Source organism: Gracilinanus agilis, chromosome 1 (assembly GCF_016433145.1).
Source record: "Gracilinanus agilis isolate LMUSP501 chromosome 1, AgileGrace, whole genome shotgun sequence".
NCBI classification, from domain to species: domain Eukaryota; kingdom Metazoa; phylum Chordata; class Mammalia; order Didelphimorphia; family Didelphidae; genus Gracilinanus; species Gracilinanus agilis.
This window is the reverse complement of record NC_058130.1, coordinates 715,312,307-715,331,286: the sequence shown is the minus strand read 5'-3', so window position 1 is coordinate 715,331,286 and position 18,980 is coordinate 715,312,307. Positions and strand designations below refer to the sequence as shown.

The 18,980-nt window shown below is 50.3% G+C and overlaps 1 protein-coding gene across 1 annotated transcript in view; it reads right to left on the bottom strand.

The window, feature by feature from the left end:
• PTPRS (protein tyrosine phosphatase receptor type S) overlaps window positions 1–18,980 on the bottom strand; it is a 118,838-nt gene that overhangs the window by 75,457 nt on the left and 24,401 nt on the right. Inside the window, exons 4-6 of the mRNA XM_044670959.1 lie at window positions 13,923–14,111; window positions 12,031–12,039; window positions 2,698–2,808 (exon numbers count right to left, since the gene is read on the bottom strand). Coding sequence (XP_044526894.1) covers window positions 2,698–2,808; window positions 12,031–12,039; window positions 13,923–14,111 — 309 coding nt within the window. The remainder of the gene's footprint in view (window positions 1–2,697; window positions 2,809–12,030; window positions 12,040–13,922; window positions 14,112–18,980) is intronic.

The window sequence follows — 18,980 nt, the reverse complement described above, 5'->3', positions numbered from 1 at the left end:
TGCCCTGGCCTCCCCTACCCCTGGTCCCCGGAGGGGGAGGAGCCAAGGGGGCACCTGGGGAGCTGAGGAGACAAGGCCCTGGAGGTCCAATGCCTCCCCTTGGCCACCCCCGCCCACCCACTCCCCCCAGCATCCCTCCCCTGCCCACTCCACTGACCGCCCCTCCCCCCAAGTCCCAGCCCCCACCCCCTACCCCCTTGCCCAGCTGGGGGGGGACGCTGCTGCTTGACTGGTTGGGAGGGTGGTGGGACAGTCTCTGGAGACCTGAGAACTTACAAAGCTTCACCCAAGCATTTACAGAGAAACAGAAGGTTAGGGAAGGCAACTAGCCGGTGCTGATGGGCACAGGGGGAGCTTGCTGTGGGCACCTTGGTGGCTATTTTAGGTGCCTTGGAAGGGAGGCTTTGTTTGGTTTATATCCAAAATGCTGGAGCTACCCAACCTACCTCTCCTGCCACTTGCCTAGACACCCGGCCCTCTGCCCAGCCCCAGAGCCAAATGGCAGAGAGGAAACCGGTTGTGGTGTGAAGATGGAGGGGAAGTGTTTTATCTCTAGTCTGGGGAAGAGGCTTTGGGAGATGGGAAGTGGAAAGCAGATGTCTTCTCAATTTGTACATTTATCATCGCCTTTATACAGCTGGGACTTGTAGAGGTCTCATTTCCCACCTCTTCTCAGGTAGACCTGGGATTCAAACCCAGGTCCTGGAGCTCCAGATTCTTTAGATCTCTTTAGAGATAACCTAATACCTCCATTCTCTTATTACAGAGGACTGGAATTTCCAAATTCTATGGGAGCATCTCTCATTTCACATTTGCGGAAACAGAGGCTCAGAGAGCGGAAGGACTTGCTGAGAAGGAGTCAACCATTATGTCTGGATTTGAATCCAGGGCTAATTTGCAGCCTAGGTTCTTTTCCTGTTATAAGATGCTGCCCTTAGTCTCTGCCTTGTTTTATCATTAGGTATACAGTGAAAAGGGAGAAGAGGAAAAAAATGGTGGATTAAAAAAAAAAGTCTGGCTCTACATTCTTCCAAACCCTGAGGGCACAAACAAATGCTGTGTGATCACTCTCTCTCCCCCAGGGCTGTCACAGGAACCAGCCTGGCATCATAGTCCAAGCCTGGGCATGCAGACTGGGCCCATGGAAGCCCTCCAAGATGCTCGGCCTTGATATGGAAGGGATGGGGGAGAAATAATTTTTTTTTAAAGAGTGTTAAGACCCTTAAGGGAATTGACACTGGGTTTGAGTGTAAGACAGGGGGAATTGGGTAGGGGGAGGAGGCATGAATGATTGAGGAGGGGGGCACAGCCTCTGACCACTAGGAGAGGGCTTTGTTATGGGTCAGGGACTTAGAGCCAGAACCAATCACAGATAGGCAGAGCCTCTTTCACCTTTCCTAGGCTTTCTCTGGGTGATCCTAATGGGAGCTTTAGGCAAGGAAGATTGGGTAGGTCTGGTTTCAAAGCTATTTCCCTCCCATCCTTAGGACACCTGAAATGCCACCATTAGGTCTTTCTCCTTGTAAACTTAAGATGCTCTCACTGGGTGAAAAACACTGATCCTGGGGAGGGGGTGCACACTCGGCTATAATCAGTCACTGATGTCTTAGTAGGACTGAGTTTCAGTCTTTTTTTTTTTTTTTTCCTTTCCCCCTGGATGGCAGCCTTAGCTGGAAGGGAACCCAATGCCCCAAGAGCTCCAAATATCCCCCCAAGGGTCTGGGTCTGGCCCTGGGAGCAGCAGTGGGGTAGGGGGGAGGATCAGCTCCTTTGTAGACTCTCCCTAGACCCCTCCAGGCTCCCAGCTAAGGGAGAGGGAGCCATGTCTCCCCCTGGCAGTGGTTCTCCTGGGGCCCAGGGTGGGAGTGGACAGGGTTGGAGGTGGAGGAAGGGAGGCCCAGAAAGCAAAGCCAGCCCAGACAATGAGGGAGGGAAGTGGGGAGAGCTTGCAGCACAATACACCATGGGAAGCTGACTAGGGAGCACGGTGGGGGAGGGGGTGGAGACCTGCGGGCTCCCCCTGCCCTGCAGGCCCAAGACAGATCATTTCCGCCCGACCCTACCAAGTTTCTGGGGGGCAATTTGAGGGCCTCCTGCTCCTGGCTTCCCTCCCAAAGTCCCTCCTGCTGGGTTGGGCCGGGCTTTCTCATCCAGGGGCCCGATAAGCTGGCTCCAATGGAAGGAGAGCTCCCTATGCCCCCTCTGTGTGACCTAGAGAGTCCCCTGCTCTCGGGCCCCAGGCCTAGTCTAGCTAAGGGATTCCCTGCAGCCTGAGGGCCTTTGGGGATCCCCACCTGGGAAACAGGCGGCCAGAGCCGTGTCCTGGCCAAGGGCCAGAGCCGGCAGCTTGGAACTCGGCTCTTTCCAACAGTCCACTGCTAGTGAGAGCCGAAGCTTCGAGGGACTTAGCTTGCCTTGCCTAGCGGGCAGGAGCCCCAGAGGGGGAGAAGGCCAAGGCCGTGGGGCCAGGCCAGAGCTAGTGCCATCACGGCTCCTGGAGAACCCCGACACCCGATGTGCGGGGAGGCTCAATCTCGGGGTCTTGGCTCAGCTAGTCAAAGGCCATTCGCCGTCCCCACCTCCGACCCCCAGATCTCTTGCTCGGGTCTGCGGGGGCCGGGGAGAACCCGGAGGGTACAGGGTGGGGGGAGCGGGGAAGAGGCTGTGCCCTGAGTTTCGGGACGACGCGCTCCCTACCTCTCACATATAGGTTAGCCGGGGACGAGTAGCGCACGCCCGCGCTGTTGCTGGCCACACACTCGTACTTCCCTTGGTCCGTCTCTTCGCTGCTCTCAATCTGCAGGGCACCTGGGGGTGGGGGTCGGGGTGGGAAGAGAAGGACCACAGGGCGTTAGCACGCAGCGCCGGGCCGCTCCAGCTTTGGACCTCCCTGGGGCTGGCCCAAAGGCAGGCTTCGCTGGGCCCGGGCCTCCACAAGCACTTGAGTCAGCACCACCAGGCTGAACCGAACATCCTGGCCTGCTTATGCCTAGCGCGGGATGGCACCCGCTCCCCGATCCTGCTGCCCTCCCCATCTTTGGCGGTAGTTTCTTATGTACCTCTTCAATGAACTCATGAAAGAAGCTGGGCCTCACAACCAGGGCCTGTGCTAGGCCCGAGGGCCGGCCATCGTCCCGTGGCCTGCCTTCCCCGGAGGCTGGGAATTTTAGACAAGAGGACTGAGGTCCGGGAGCTTAGCTGACTTGCCAAGGTCACACAGAGTAATGAGAGGAACTTTAGAATGTAATTATTATATATTATAGTGTTATATAATTATATAATATCTAATCAATATCTAATATACCAATAATACACTACAATCTAACCAATATATTTATATAATATATTGATAATTAATATATACAATGAATATACTATTATATATCATAGTGCCTTCCCTTTAATTTATTCTCTTTGTTCCTATTAATTAATTGTATTGTCTTAATTTATTTTAAATATATTTTATATATGTTATATCTGATAATATATAATATACAATAATTTTAAACAATTTAATTAACATTAATTAATTAATTGATTTTTTAAATTGTTTGTCCTTCTATAATATAAGGTCCTGGGAAGCAGGGACTGTTTCTGTCTTTGAGCCTGGCACACCAGTGGGTGATTTATTTTATTTTATTTTATATTTTATTTTATTTTAAAACCCTTACCTTCTCTCTTAGAATCAATACTGTGCACTGGTTCCAAGGCAGAAGAGTGGTAAAGGTAGGCAATGGGGGTCAAGTGACTTGCCCAGGGTCACACAGCTGGGAAGTGTCTGAGGCCAGATTTGAACCTAGGATTCCCGTCTCTAGGCCTGGCTCTCAATCCACTGAGCCATCCAGCTGCCCCCACAGTGGGCACTTTTAATCTGTGCTAGCTGATGGTGTGATGTGGACTAGGGCAAGGGGGAATCTTATTCCTTTAGCACACTCTGAGCTACTTGGAGGCTGGGGCTGTGCCCTTTGTGGAACCTTCAGTGCCTGGTAGTGTTGTGCATACAGAAGGTGCTTAATAGAGGTCTGTCGTACTGACCCCCTTCTCTCAGCGTTTTGTTTTGCTTACTGCACTTCACTGTGGTTCGGCCCCATTTCCCCAGCCACAGGTGAAGAAGCGGGGGGGGGGGGACCCTAAAGCCTATCTTCTTGGCTCTTTGCAGAGGGGGAGGGAAAAAGAGGGTTAGGTACACAGCAGATGTAAGGGAAGTGTTTGTTGATGGCGAAGTGTCACGGGCCTGGGATGGGCAGCAATAGGCCTAGGCTCGGGGCTAGGGGTGGCTTATTCAGACTAGTTCCCTGGAAGTTTCAGGAAGATCTCTCTGGAAGGTGGGGGCAGCCTGGTTTGGATTCCATCAGCTGACCCTGGTCGGTGATGGTTAATTTCCATGGCAAGGAAGAACAATTAGTAAATTTTATTCCCATCACTTGTTTGTTTAAAGTTGTTCTATCTGGTATGAGGCCAAGGGTCTGAATTAAAAAAAAAAAAAGTCTGAGTTTCCTACACCCTAATTAGATCTACCTGGGCCTAGGAAGGAGTCAATGAAAATGTGTATGAATTTCCACAAGTGTGTTTGAATGTCACACACCTTCATTGAGAAGTCACCCAAGAGAAAATAAAAGCATATTTGAATTTTACAAGCAGGGGTTTGAAAAATAGCTGTAATAAGGGGCTGGTCTGACAAGAAGGCTAATTGGGCAGCTGCTGAGGGCACTGGGAAGGTTCTTCCTGCCCCCAAATATCTCTCGGGGTCTGAAAATGTGTGAAACTGTACTTTTGGCTGTTGACTTATTTTGAGATAAAAGCACTGTTATCCTTAGACTCTAAAAAAATGCAGATAGCATTCCTGGACTCTTAGAGACTTTTTAAAGCACCTTCACCTCCAGGAGGGGAAACTGAGGCTCAGAGCTGGGAGATGCCTAGTGGGAGGGCTACAGAGTGGGTCAGTGGAAGATCAGGGATGAGTCCTTAGTTTGCCATTCTTGGTTTAAGCGAGAATGGTCTCAATTCAGATCATTCTATTCGGAGATTTCACCTTGCTTCTGCTGCCCTCTCTAGCTTCTCCTTCCTTGAGAAATTTGGGGAAAGCTTTTCTAGAGAAATGGGGCTTAGTGGATGAATCCAGAAGCCAGGAAGGAGAACTGCTCTCTGTTCGCTGGTCTAAAGCGCTACCCCTGACTCCATTGTCACTGTACTGGGCACATGCCAGGGGCCCTGACCTTGGGGCCGTAACTCTGAGAGCCCGGATTTAGAGTGGCCACGGATTTTGGAGAACTGGCTCATTTTACAGAAAAAGTCCAGGAAGTGACGCGTTAAGTCTAAGGCTCCAGAGACTATTGCATTTTCTTCTTAGTACTGCCAGCTCCTGGTACAGCACCTGCCACACAGGGGGCCCCTAAGTGTTGTGGAATTGAATTGAATTAAAAGACAAGACTCACACCTACGCTGCCTGGCAGGGCTCCTCGGCCCATCCTGGGCTGAAGGGCATGCACGGGTGGGACAAGTCCCCGCGCGCTGGTCTGCCTCCCATCCTCTCCTTCCAGCGCCGGGTCACCTTGCATTCCCCACGGGATGGCACAAGGCTGAGGACAGACTCTGGGTGCGTGTGGATGAGTGTGTGTGGGGGTGAGGGGGAGGGAAGGAGAAGAGCCGAGTTTGCAGCTATATTCAGTGCCTGTTCTTCTCTACTCAAAGGCCACTTCATCTCTGGGAGGGAATTTGGGAGTCGATGCATAAGTGGCCTTTGAAGCTGTGTACAGTTTTGCTTGATCATTTGGGACAGCTGCCCAGAACTATGACTCATGGGGTGGGGGGAGACTCCTAGAGCTTTAGGGACCATCTCGTCTGTACCCCCTCATTTTCTGGATGGGCAAAACGGAGACCTAGAGAAGGGGGAAGTCTACCTATCGTGGAGCAGGGCTTAGAGAGGGAGCCAAGACTAGAATTTGGATCACTCGATTCTAGAGATTGTGTGTGTGTGTGTGTGTGTGTGTGTGTGTGTGTGATGGAGAATTGTTCCATCTCCGGTCACTCTCCCATTACTAGAGGGTCCTAAAGACCGAGCTACTCCATCCCCGTCCTTTTTATGGCGGAGGAAACAGAGGGTAGTAAACCGAGAGCTTCCGTCTGAATCCAAACCTTCTAACTCCAAATCTGATCTCTCTGCCCCCATCCCACACCCCGTTACCCACGGGTGGGCGGCCCCAGTCCTCCCCTGCCCCTTCCATGAGGCTGGGTCATCGGCAGACTTAGGAGAAAGACCTGAGAAGTAATTCCCAGCCCCTGTGAACCCAGACACACAAAGACCAACATTGAAACAGAGACAAAAGAGGACAGACACAGGAGGGCAGGCTGGGGGAGGGAGGGAGAGGAAGGGGTGGCACGTGGGAGGTGGGGGAGCCAGCTAAAGGCTGCCCTAGCTCAAGCTGGAGCCCTCGATGGGAGGCAGGAGGCTGGGAGCCGAGGACTGTGTGGAGGGAGGAGCAAGGGGGGGGCAGGTGGGTGGGTGGGTGGGCGAGTGAGTGGGTGGCTGGGTGAGTGAGTGAGTGAGTGGGTGAGTGGGGGAGCCTCTTACCTCGGATCGGAGTACTTTCTGTAAGGGAAGCAAAGAGAGTCAAGTGAAAAACAGAAACATCTGGCCAGCCAGCTGAAAAAGGACCCCATGGAAGAGAAGAGAGCTGATGGCCAGGAACTGTCCGACCTGCCCTTCTCTCTGCATTTCTCTCTCTCTCTCTCTCTCTCTCTCTAACTGAAAATCTAGCTTGCGGTTTACATCCCTCTCTGATCTCAGCCTTCTCTGAACTGGAAGTTCCCCATTCTTGTCCTGCCTCCTCCCATTTCTTCTAGTTTGCCCAGGCAGCCCCCAGAACCTGGGAGAACGCTCCCTCATCTGGTCTCCTGAAATCTTCCTTAAGACCCAACTCTCGTACTGCCTCCTCCAAGCAGCTTTAAGTAATCTCTTCTCAAATTTTCCTAGACATCTTGTCTCCATCTTTTCTTTGCTCTCAACATACTCCCTGGCATCGTCCTTATTTGTGTATTTGGCAAGTTTCTTCACTAGGTTCACAGGATTTGGAGCTGAAAAGGGGCCTCAGAGACTATCTGGTCACAGGATAACACAAGGTTCTCCTCTTAAGAACTGGAAGGGATTCGGAAGTGTTATAAGGAAGGAGAGGATCTGAGCCTATAAGCAGGATCTTTGTGAAGTGCCTCTGTTTCCCTTTCTAGTCTATTGGGAGTTTTAGGTTCCATTATAACAGAAAGTTGAATAGTCTAACCCTCCCATTTTACAGAGGAGGAGACTAAAGCTCAGATTAAGTGACTCGCCCAAGATCACACAAATAGGCAGCAGAAGTAGTATTTGGATTCAGGTCTCCTAATTCCAAACTCAGTGTAACTTTATTTTTAATGTTTTTTATTTTTTAAACCCTTAACTTCTTTGTATTGGCTCCTTGGTGGAAGAGTGGTAAGGGTGGGCAATGGGGGTCAAGTGACTTGCCCAGGGTCACACAGCTGGGAAGTGTCTGAGGCCGGGTTTGAACCTAGGACCTCCCCTCTCTAGGTCTGGCTCTCAATCCACTGAGCTACCCAGCTGCCCCCATAACTTTTTTTTAATCAAAGTCTTGGTCATCCAGGTGACTTTGGACAAGTTCCAGATCTTGGCTCCTCCACCTCCCATGTTCTTTCCTGCATGTCCACCATTCCCTGGCAGACTGTTCCCGGCAGGCAGGGCCTCTGGTGTTTTTTATTTTTAAATCTGAGAGTCCCTAATGCCAAGTGCAGGGAACTGAGCATAGTAGGTGCTTCACAGATTGCAGACTGACTGTTAACAATGGAACTGTTCCAACACAACCTGGCTCCCGTTCTACCCCCTGGAAGCGTTCCATGTTTCTTCTTCCTGCCTAAATGGTGAGGGCAAGGACCAGGATCTTCTCTAACCTCTCCCACAATGCCCGCTTCGGGGAAGGGGACAAGTTGGGCATTCAGAGCTGAATGGGACCTTAGAGGTCATTTAGCCCAATTGCTGCCTTCTGCAGGGAGGAAAAGTAAGGCTCCCAGAGGGAGGGACTTGGCCAAGATCAGAGACCGATAGTGGCTCGGACCCTGGCCCCTGGATCTAAAACCAGGGCTGATTCTGCCCATTCCACTCTGTGTGGCCACCCTTGCTGCTGCTCTCATGCTGGGCAGCCCTGGGGGGAGCTTCCAGGTCTGCCTGCTCTGGTCATTCATTATTCCTGAAGGCTGCCTCCTTATTAGCTAACAGAAGGATGGAGAGTAACGAGGGAGCGAGGGCTGGGGTGCCCTCTGCAATCAGAACTTAGTCTCTGGGACCACCTCTGCCCCGTCTCCTTTTTCCTCCTCGGGGAAGTGAACCTGGAGGGAGGGGGGATGTGCACATTGCACTTATATTGCTGAAGCATCTTTCTGTCTGTCCAAAGCTCCCTTCTAGCTATCCTGCTCCCCCTGGAAGAGGGCTCATCCTCTTTTATTTTAGGAATGAGGAAAACTGAGTCTCAGAAAGGGAAGTGACTTGTCTAAGGTCACATAACCAGTAAGTAAAGGACCAGGGCTTGAAAACCTGGCTTGTTGACTCAGGGTAGTAGCTTTTCAAGCATTTCTTAGAAAACTGGACAGTGGTGAAAGGTGGAATGGGGCTTTTCGCTGCCCTTATAAAGGTTCTGGCCTTTGGAGGAGGCTATGGATGCAGGAGCCACCCCAACCTCAACATGCTCCTGGGGCTCTGGGGAGAGAGGCCCTCTCTGGGCTGGCCCCGTGTGTTCCCTCAAACCCCTTTATTGGAAATGAGAATAAACAGATCAGGAAATTCCCACCCACCAGACTCAAGACACTGGGTGGGGAATTGCTGGCCAGCAAAGGGGACGGGCTGTCTTCAGAAGAGAGGGGACAAGGGAGCCACCTGCCTGGGCATGATCAGGCATCCCTTGTTCTCTTGGGACTGGGAAGTGGGGAGGTGAGGACACGAGGCACGGGTTAGAATCCGCTTTGGGAAGGGTGTTAGGACACTTGGTTAGACGAGGAATAGATGGAGGGTGGGGGGTCAGGAGCTCCCTCCCTCCAGGTTAATGAAGCACGGGGATTAGCTTTCGGGCTGGGGATTACACACAGGGGTGAAGGCAGGGTTCACAAGAACAGTCTGGGGGCAGGGTAGGGATCGGGCAAGAGGGAGAGTTTGGGGAAGAGGGAGGAACAGGGTGAGTTGGAGACCCACTACACGGGGAGCGACACAGTCTTGGGGGGGGACTCCTTTTAGCTCCCCATGAGAAAAGGAGAAGAGCCCAAACCAGCCGAGTGAGAGACAGACACCTCTGTGGAGTCAGAAATGGGATATAAGGCAAGGGTAGAGGGACTGAGGTGAAGGAGGAAGGGAGCAGGGGACAGAGACTCCCTCTTCTGGAGATCTCGAAGATTCCGCTCCCTTTCTCCCACTAGTAAGCCAATTATTCTACCACCACAGGAGCTGGAGGAGGGGAACAGAGGCAGGTGTCCTTGGGGCGAGAGGAAGGAGTTTGGAGTTTCACGCCTAACCCTACAGACTGTTAAAACTGGGAGAGGTCTTAGAGATCAACCTCCTCATTTTAAAGATGAAGAAACTGAGGCCCAGAGAGGGGACTAATTTGTCCAAGGTAACAGAGCTGGGAAAAAAGCCAAGTCTTAAAACCCAAGACCCTTGACTCAAAATTCAAGCCTTTTCACCAGATCTGGTAGCCTCCTTCTCTAAAGGCATCCTGGGGGGGGGGCTAAGGAAGCTGCCCCAGGGAGAGCAAGAAAAAGAGGAAATGGGCTTTTCAAGGCCCTGGTTGCACTCTGGCATGATAAAGCTAGGGATTTAGAGGTGGAAGGCTCTTTAGAGATAGTCTGTTTAATCCCTCTTTTTAAAAAAATATCAAAGCCTTTATCTTCTGTCTTAGTATCCATTCTAAGACAGTAGAGCAGTAAAGGCTAGGCACAGGGGGCTAAATGACTTGCCCAGGGTCACACAGCTAGAAAGTGTCTGATTTGAACCTAGGCCCTCCCTACTCCAGGTCTGGCCCTCTATCCACTGTGCTACCTCGCTGCCCCAACCCCTTTATTTTAATTTAATTTAATTTATTTTATTTTAATCCAGTAACATAGCTACACACAAGTTTTCCAAGGCTACACGATTTGCGTTGTCTCCCTCCCCTCTCCTTTAGTTGATAATTCCACTGTAACCCCTTTATTTTAGAGAGGAAGACCACTTGCCTCAGCTATGATTCAAACCCAAATCTTTTGCTTTTTTCACTATTTTAGCACTTTGGTTGGGGTCGGGGGCGGGATCCATGGACACATCCTCTCTCTTATTTTCCTTCTTCCACCAGAGCCTGAGTGATTAGGAGCAGCAGGAGGGTCAGGGAAGGAAGCCAAGGGGCTGCGAGGAGCTCACGGAGGGGGCCTGCCCTCAGACAGAGAGGAACCTGTCATCCAGAATCAGGTCTAAGGACCAAAACTAGGACCTGCATGGAGGACAGATGCAAGGGATGGATGGCAGACACCAGCCTGCCTCTGCCTCTTCTCCAGCACCAGGACCAGCTGAGGTCCAACCTGCTAGGGGCCTGGGGAGGGATGGGCTTGGGGGGAAAGGGGGCACCAGTGCACTGCAGGTTAAGCAGAGCCTGGGGGATTCACGAGGCAGAGGGCTTGTCGCCATAGTAACCGGAGAACATGTACCAATGCGTGCTTTGTGTGTATTGCTCTCCCAGGAGGATGTGCAAGGAAGAGGGGCAGAGCAAGGGGAAGTGAGTGTCTCAGGCTCACAATTTCAGAGCAGAAAGCATCCTCCAGAGATTCCCCTTATGTTACAGATGGAGAAAATGAGGCTGAGAGAAGTCGCATTGACAAGTCAGCAGGAGGGGAGATTAGAAACTGGGTCTCCTAGATTTCAAGACAGAGGTTTTTTTAGATTCAGGGAATACTATAGTTCTAAGGGCCCTTGGCAATCAGTCCCACACTTTGATTTACAAATAGGGAAACTGAGGCCTAGAGGAGGAGCAGCACTTGTCCAAGGTCATACAATAAGTCAGTGGCAAGGCTGGGACTCAAATCCAGATCTCTAGGGTGCTTTAAGCTTGAGTGAAAAGGCTCTCAGAGACATCTCTCTTCTCTTGCCTTGTGGATTACTGGAAGTCCTCAAGGGGTTTGCTGGTCTTGGGTTTGAGAACTGGAGTTAATAGTGTGTTCTGTTCCCTTCAGCCAGGCTTATCTATTCTTTTTATAGCTTAGGTACTGTAGTAGAGACAGCACTGGGCTGAGAGTCAGGAAGACCCGAGTCAAAATCTGACCTCAGATATTTCCTAGCTGTGTTACCCTGGGCAAGTCACTTCACCCTGCTTGCCTCAGTTTCCTCATCTGTAAAATGGGCTAGAAAAGGAAATGGCAAGCCATTCCAATATCTTTTGCCAAGAAAATTCCACATGGGGTCAGGAACTGAACAATAATACTGTCGGGAGTTCCAAATTCCTGTTATAGATTCATTCCTTTGGTAACTTGAAAACTGACTGATTTAAAGAAACCCTTACTTTCTGTCTTAGAATTTTAAGTGTCAGTTCTAAGGCAAAAGAGCAGTAAGGCCTGGGCAATGGGGGTTAAGTGACTTGCCCAGGATCACACAGCTAGGAAGTATCTGAGGCCAGATTTGAACCCCGTGTCTCCTGTCTCCAGGCCTGGCTCTCTTTCCACTGAGTCACCTAGTTGCCCCTCTGCTAGTATTTTTAGATGTGAAACTCTTTCCCCCCTCCTTTCTTCCCCAGGGGCAGGGATGAGCCAGGAGGGCCACCCTTGCCCCAAAGGCTGCCACCCCCAGGCTCTTTTCTTCCTCCTTCTCCTTTTTCTGAGGCTCTGGCCTTTGGTGCCCCCGAGGACAGGTCGTTCTGAGGGAGAGAGGGCTCCTGGTGAGGGGTTAGTAAACATGCCGTGTCTAAAGCTGTTAGGGTGGTCATTAGTTCTGGGGTCAGGAAGGACGTTAGCTGTTTAACTTGCTTGATCAAACAGACTTACCAAAGGTCTCTGAACGTTTCAAATAGTAAATCAGAAAAGAAAACAGTGAGTTTGTTAAGTGGGTTATTCAGATAGTAGCAGCCCCTAAATGTGATGGCTTTTCTGGCCTTAGGTCCTTCCCAGATCCAACCATTGCTGACTCATGGAAGAAGAGACTAAAAAACTCCTTAGGTCTGATTCTCCCTCCCCACCTCTCCCAGGCAGCCCCTTTGTCTCTTTGCAAACTGCCAGGACCTTGAGTACACCAGCTCTAGGAGGGATTCTGGGACTGCTTGGTCCATCCTGCCCATGGACCAAGTGCCATACTCTGCCCTGTCCCATCTCCTCTGATGGCCAGAAAAGCCACAGCTTTGAAAGAACCTCAGGGCAGCTCTGATCCTGAGGCAATTGTTCCTTCAGTTGAACCCATATCTGCCCTACTGCAACTCCCATTCCTCCCTGCCCTCCCCTCATCTCGATCCTTGTCATGTGCTCTTGTCTAAGCTTTTCCAATAATTCAGAATTTCAGAGCTGGAAAAGCCATCTAGCTCAGTCCCTGCCTCTACACTTTCTCAACAAATAGTCCCTCAGTCTCTGCCTGAAGAGTTCCAGGGATGGGGAGCTCACTACTTCCTGAATTAGTCTACTCCACTTTAGGAATAGTGTTAATTATCTGGGAGATTCCCCCCACCCCCACCCCTCCTTAGAAGGAAGTTCACTATCTCTTTTTCTTGGGTGGGAGAGAGGGCAAAGAAGGGACATTGTCAGCTACTGACTTCAGACAGGCACAGGGGTATGTGGAGCCCTCATTCCCCATGGAGCTCTGGAGAGGAAAGGACTTTCTGGATAAAGCCGTGTCTTCTCCATTTTGGGGGAGGGAAGATAAGAATTTGAGGAGGGTGAAACTGGATTTGGAAGGAAGGGACGATGACGCCTTTGATGAGGCAGGTCCCAGAAATATCATTTGCTAGGTTAGGATGTTTCTAAAGACAGAAACTCAGAAAGTAATTCTTCTTGGGGGTTTACATACCTACCCAGAAGGGTCCAGCCTCATTCCATCTCCATTCCCCCAGGCAGTTTTCTTTTTGACTTTAGGGGGACAATTCCTAAGAGACTTCAGCTCCTGCTAGGAGACTGAGGTCCAGGAGAGGGGGAAGGGGGGCACTGAAGGAACCAAGCCACTACTGTCTCATCAGCGGTGGGAGAAGATTCTGGGAGGATTCTGATTGCACCTTAATAGGGAAGGTGCTAGAGGTAGACTGAGAAAGAAGAGAAGCCAGAGAGGAATCGAGCGTGTCTGTGTGGGAAGTTTCATCTCTAAGATGGACAACAATAGGATCTGGGCAAGGATTTTGTGGTAGATTTTTTGGAAGGAAAAATACATAGCACAGAGACATACATGTATGTGTGTGTCTACACACATAGGTATAAAGTTATACTTGGGGAACTCATGAGCAAGAAAACGGCTAGAAACACAAACACATATACAAGCAATACCATGCCCAACAGGCATGTGATCCAGTGGACAGATGGACGAACAGATGGGGGAAGACAAACAGAGCCCAGTGCCGGGCACCGAGCAGATACACACACAGCTGTTGGAGGAGTGGCCCTTGTTAGGATGACCCCACCAAAGAGGTCAGAGGCCAAGGCCACGTGGGGACAGGCTGGGCCTTCCATTCCCCCTGGAGGATGCCCTAAGCCTGAGGCCTGCTCCCCACTCAAGGCAGCATTCCAGGTGTGCATGGAAGCCTCTTTTGCAATTATCAGAGAAGGGGGTTGCAGCCCAAGATGCTCACCTGCCCTTCAGAATACAAGGCTCAGAGGGCCTGGCCGCCCTTAGCACAGAGGTGGAAGGTTGTTCTTGCCTGGGTATGCCCAGCCCTCCACCCCAATTGAGCCCAAATGCTTACCTGATCTCAGCTGTTTGATCCTGCCATTGCTGGTACTTGGGTCCACCGGAAGGAAATCTTTGAACCAGGTGATTTCGGGGTCTGGGTTTCCACTGGCTGCACAGAGCATGGTGGCGGTCCTCGTGCGCTCTACTACCTTCAGCTGGGGGCCCATGTCGATGTTGGGAAAACCGGGGGGCAGCTGGTCCTCTGTGGGGAGAGCGGGACCATTGGTGCTAGTGGTTAGGGGGTGCATGTTGGGGACAGGGGCCAACAGAACACCTTCACATGTGGCTCCAACCCACACCCAATTCATCCCACTTTCTGCCCCTCTGTCCTGTCCTGTTGTTTGACCTAGCCTAGGGGAAAGAGCACAGGTTTCCTGTTCTCTGCTGACTTCTCAGGAAGCCACAGGCAAGTCATTTACCCAGACTGTCAGTTTCTTCTGGCTGCAAAGAAGAGCTGGTGAGAACTAAAGGGTTAAAATGGGGCTCATAGTCAGATGACTAGGGAGAGAGACCCAGTTCTGAAACTTACTCTCTGGGTCATCTTGGGCAAGTCATTAATGTTCTCTGCACCCCAGATTCCTAATTCTTTTTTTTTTTTCCTTCAAATTCCTAATCTTTCAAAAGGGGTCAATCCCTCACCGGCCGACCTTCCCAGGAGTACATTGAGGACCAGATGAGACAACAGGCGTGAATGTAGGGGATGAGGGAGGGCTCCCCCTGGGGCTGGTGGCCTTAATCAGCTGTTGGGAGCCTCTGGAAAGTAATTTTGAGCAGGCAATGAGGTGGGACCACTGACTGCTGGGCTTCTGCCATTCGGAGCTTCCCAAACTGTGTCAATGGGCTCAGTGGCCTAATTCAGAGGACTGGGAAGTGTGTGCAGAGGGATGATCAGAGAGAGAAGCTGCAGCCTGCATCTAGGGAGGGAGGTAGTCCAGGGTGAAACACTGGAGGAGGCAGAAGAGACCTGCCTGGGAAACTGGGGATGGCCTAAGCAAGGCTCTCTCCTCTCTAGGCCTCCATCTTCTCATCTGTAAAATGAGGGTATAGGACCATTTCCTAAGGGGCTTTCTAATGGTAACATTCTGTAGTTCTAAGCTATCTAACTGACAGCCCTCCCAACTTTGACATTGTATTCTATTTATTTTTCAATTTTAATTAATTAAGGAGATTTTTTTCCCTATGGTTGCAAGATTCATGTTCTTTCTCTCCCCCCACTCTCGTAGCTGATACACAATTCCACTGGGTTTTACATGTGTCATTGATTAAGACCTATTTCCATATTATTGATAATTGCATTAGGGTGATCATTTAGTGTCTATATCCCCAATCATATCCCTATCAACCCATGTGATCAAGCAATTGTTTTTCTTCTATGTTTCTACTCCCACAGTTCTTCCTCTGAATGTGACACTGTATTCTAAAGGTACTCTGAGCCCTGACATTCTGTGTTCTAAGATTTATCCAAGTTTGGACACTGTGTATTCTAAGGGCCCTTCTAGAGAAGATGCTCTAAGGTTCCTCCTTTATCTCTTCTTCTATCTATCCAACCCCCCCCCCCAATTCCTGTAAATCTCAAGCTGAAGTCATTGCTCCTTCATCAAAGCCTGAGGGACCTCCCAGATAGCCAAGACCCCTGCTGAACAGAAAACCTCCCATGAAGGAATTGTACAAAGGGAGGTTGGACATGATTAAGCCACAAACACTTATTATCAACAGCCATTGCCATAGTATAGTTGACATAGATATGATCAGACCATCTGGAGCAATTTCTATTGTGTGTGTGGGGGGGAGGGGAGGTTGGTGGTGTAGTGGGGAGGGACCATTACCCTCATTTCCCAGATGGGGCAACCGAAGCCTGGGGCCTCTCCCAGGAAGGCGCTGAGTAGCTGGGAAAGAGACACAGATGCCCTACATGTAGTCACCGCTGCCGCCTCATGTTAGCCTAGATGCCTGGCCAACAAAACCCTCTAGGTTCCTTTGCTTAGTGCTTGGGCAAGTCATAGAACCACTAGAAACCTCTGGAAGGAGCAGATTAGCCTAGATCAACCCCAAGAAAGGTCTTGAACTCAAGCCTATGATCCCTGAAACACACTCAAATTGGATATAGTGAAAACACTTCCTTTCCTGAGTCGTGGATGGTGCCTGAGGGCCAGAAGGTGGGGGCCCTTCAGGAGGCCAAGGCTCCGTCTGTGACAGATCAATGGGCCAGGGCTGATTTTATCCCCTTCAGATGTCACTGCCAGAGGCTATAGTACCTGCCCTTGTCCCTCTGGAGAGATGAATGGAGGATAGATGAATGGAGATAGAATTTGGCACTGCCAAGATCTATATCACAGCCCCTAAGTTTCTTCCCACCCTCCCAGGCTTCTAGTTCAAACACAGGAGCTGGGGCTGGTTTTTGGAAGTCTACTGATTATTAGCTGTGTGACCTTGGGTCACTTCCCTTCTTTGGGGAGTTTCTTCACCTATAAAATGAGGGGATCAGACCTGATGATCTCAGGTCCCTTCTAGTTTTAAATGGGCAATAATAAAGGAACCTACTTCATAGGGCTATTCTGAGGATCAAATGAGATAATATTTATAAAATGCCTAGCACTGTACCAGGCACAAGGTAGGTGCTTGATTAAATGTCTTCTCTCCCTTTCTTTGAGCTCTTGTTAGCTTCATCTGTACCATACAGTAATGCTTTTTGTGGGTGAGTCTCTTCTCTCCCAACAAATCCTGGGATTGCCTAAAGGCTAATGGCATTCTCTTCAGTTGTGGGGCCAACACCTTAGGGAAGACAGACAAGCTGGACAGAGTGCCCAGAGAAGGGGTGACCAAGAGAGCGAGGAGATGATGGATAAAGCCATTGGAGGACTGGATCAAGGAACTGGGGATGTTTATTTAGCTTGAACGTGATAAATGATTTTAGGTTTTGAAGGGATGATCTATCAAAAAGGGATTCCTCTTTTTCTCTTTGGCCTCAGAAGCCAAACTAGGGACAATGGAAGCACACTCATTGCAGAGGGACAGGCTTGGACTTAAAAAAAGAAGCAATCTTAATATTCAGAACTACCCCCAACTGGTGGTAGGCAGCCTTAGGAAGTCACAAGCTCCTCTATCACTGAGGTCTCTAGGTAGAGGGTGACCACCAGTCAGAAATGCTTCTCCTTTTTTTTTTTTTTTAAACTCTTAACTTCTGTCTTAGAATCAATACTAAGTATCAGTTCTAAGGCAGAAGAGTGGTAAAGGTAGGCAAGTGACTTGCCCAGGGTCACACAGCTAACCATATTTTCAATATTATTATGAATTTAACTCATTTGTTCAATTTCTTTTAAATCATAAACCCATTCTAACTTGCATGCCTACATAAATATATACATGCTTATGTATAAACAGTAAATCCAGTAAGTCTCAGAACAGGTTTGGTGATGGCCTGACTTTCTCCTGGAGCATCTAAGAGGAGGACAAGGCCCTAGAAATGCCCATCTGGCCTACTGCTCTCAGTTCCAACTCCCTCCAAGTTGGGAGGAGGGAGATAAAACTCATTTTTTGTTACAAATAAGGATAATACTGGGGTTATATAGCAAGGGGTCAGGAGTGGGGATAGGGGAAACCAGGGACAACAAAGAGAAAAAAAAAAAAAAAAAGAAAAGCTTTCAGGTGCTGCTCCAGCGGAGAAGGATCTGGCATCCTTAACAACCAGCCCACGAAGGGGACCTGGGATTTGCTGTGACTAACACAAATCACTGGTTGACCGGAGGCTGCAATGGGCAGGGAGCTTCGGGGCCTGCGGAAGCAGGAGGGCACAGGGGCCGGGGAGGCCGGGGAGGCTGGGGAGGCCGGAGGCTTCAGCGCCCAAGATCCCCTGGTACTCTGGAGCTGGATGCAGACCAAGCTGGTCCTGGCTTTCACAGAGATTTCTACTCTCTGCCCGTTTCCGGGGGTTTAGGGAAAATAAGCCCAGGGGAGGCAGAGGAGGGCTGGAAATGAGGTGGGTTATATATCCACAGGGGCAGGTGTGTGCAAGGGGGGAGCGCTCGCCCCTTGACCCAAAAAAAAAGCAGAGAGCAAGTGTGCTATCAGATCCACTCCTGGCTCTGATTGGCTCCTGATGACATCACAACCAACCAAGGCTAGGCCGGCAGTCCCCTGCCTTCCACTGGGGGGCTCATCAATTTCATCAGCCAATTAATCCTCTAGGAGAATCGCCCCCTTGATTGGCAGAGAGTGAGTGCGTGTGCGTGTGTGTGTGTGTGCGTGTGTGTGTGTGTTGGGGGAGGCCTCGTACAACTATTATTACTGAGTGTTTCTAATTAAACAAAAATGTTCATCTTGCAGCACATTCTGCAGAATTCCTCGGAGTTTAATTAAAACAACAACGGCAAGAGGCGTGATCAGATTTGAGGATCAGATCAGTAGAGGAAGCGTCTCCAAGCATCACAAATTGGCACTCAGTACAGACACTCCCGTTTCTTTCCATCCGGACAAAGAAGTGCTGCCCCTCCTTCCCACAGGTGACGAGGCTCCTTAGACTAATGTGGAGGCGCCGGTCCCTCACTTCCAGGCCTCCAAGCCTTTCCTGATGCAGAGCTCTGGGCTCCCATAGGTGCAGAGGAGGTGTGTGTGTGGGGGGGGGGGGAGACCAGCGCCCTATCCCTAAGGAACTGACCATCCCATTAGGGTGCTGTTGCGCATATGGAAGCTACTTTTGAAGATGAAAAGACGAACTATAGTTAAGTATTAAGCGGTATGATCTCCCCTGGGCGGCAAAAAAGGAACGGTCAGGAAAGGTTTTTTTTCTGCTCAGTGAGGTTGGATGACCACTGGTCAGAAACACTGCAAAGTGGATTGAAAGCCAAGACTAGAGATGGGAAGTCCTGGGTTCAAATCTGACCTCAGACACTTCCCAGTTGTGTGACCCCTGGGCAAGTCACTTAACCTCCATTGCCTAGCTCTTACCACTCTTCTGTCTAGGAACCAATACACAGTATTGATTCTATGGAAGGGAAGGAAGGAAGGAAGGAAGGAAGGAAGGAAGGAAGGAAGGAAGGAAGGAAGGAAGGAAGGAAGGAAGGAAGGAAGGAAG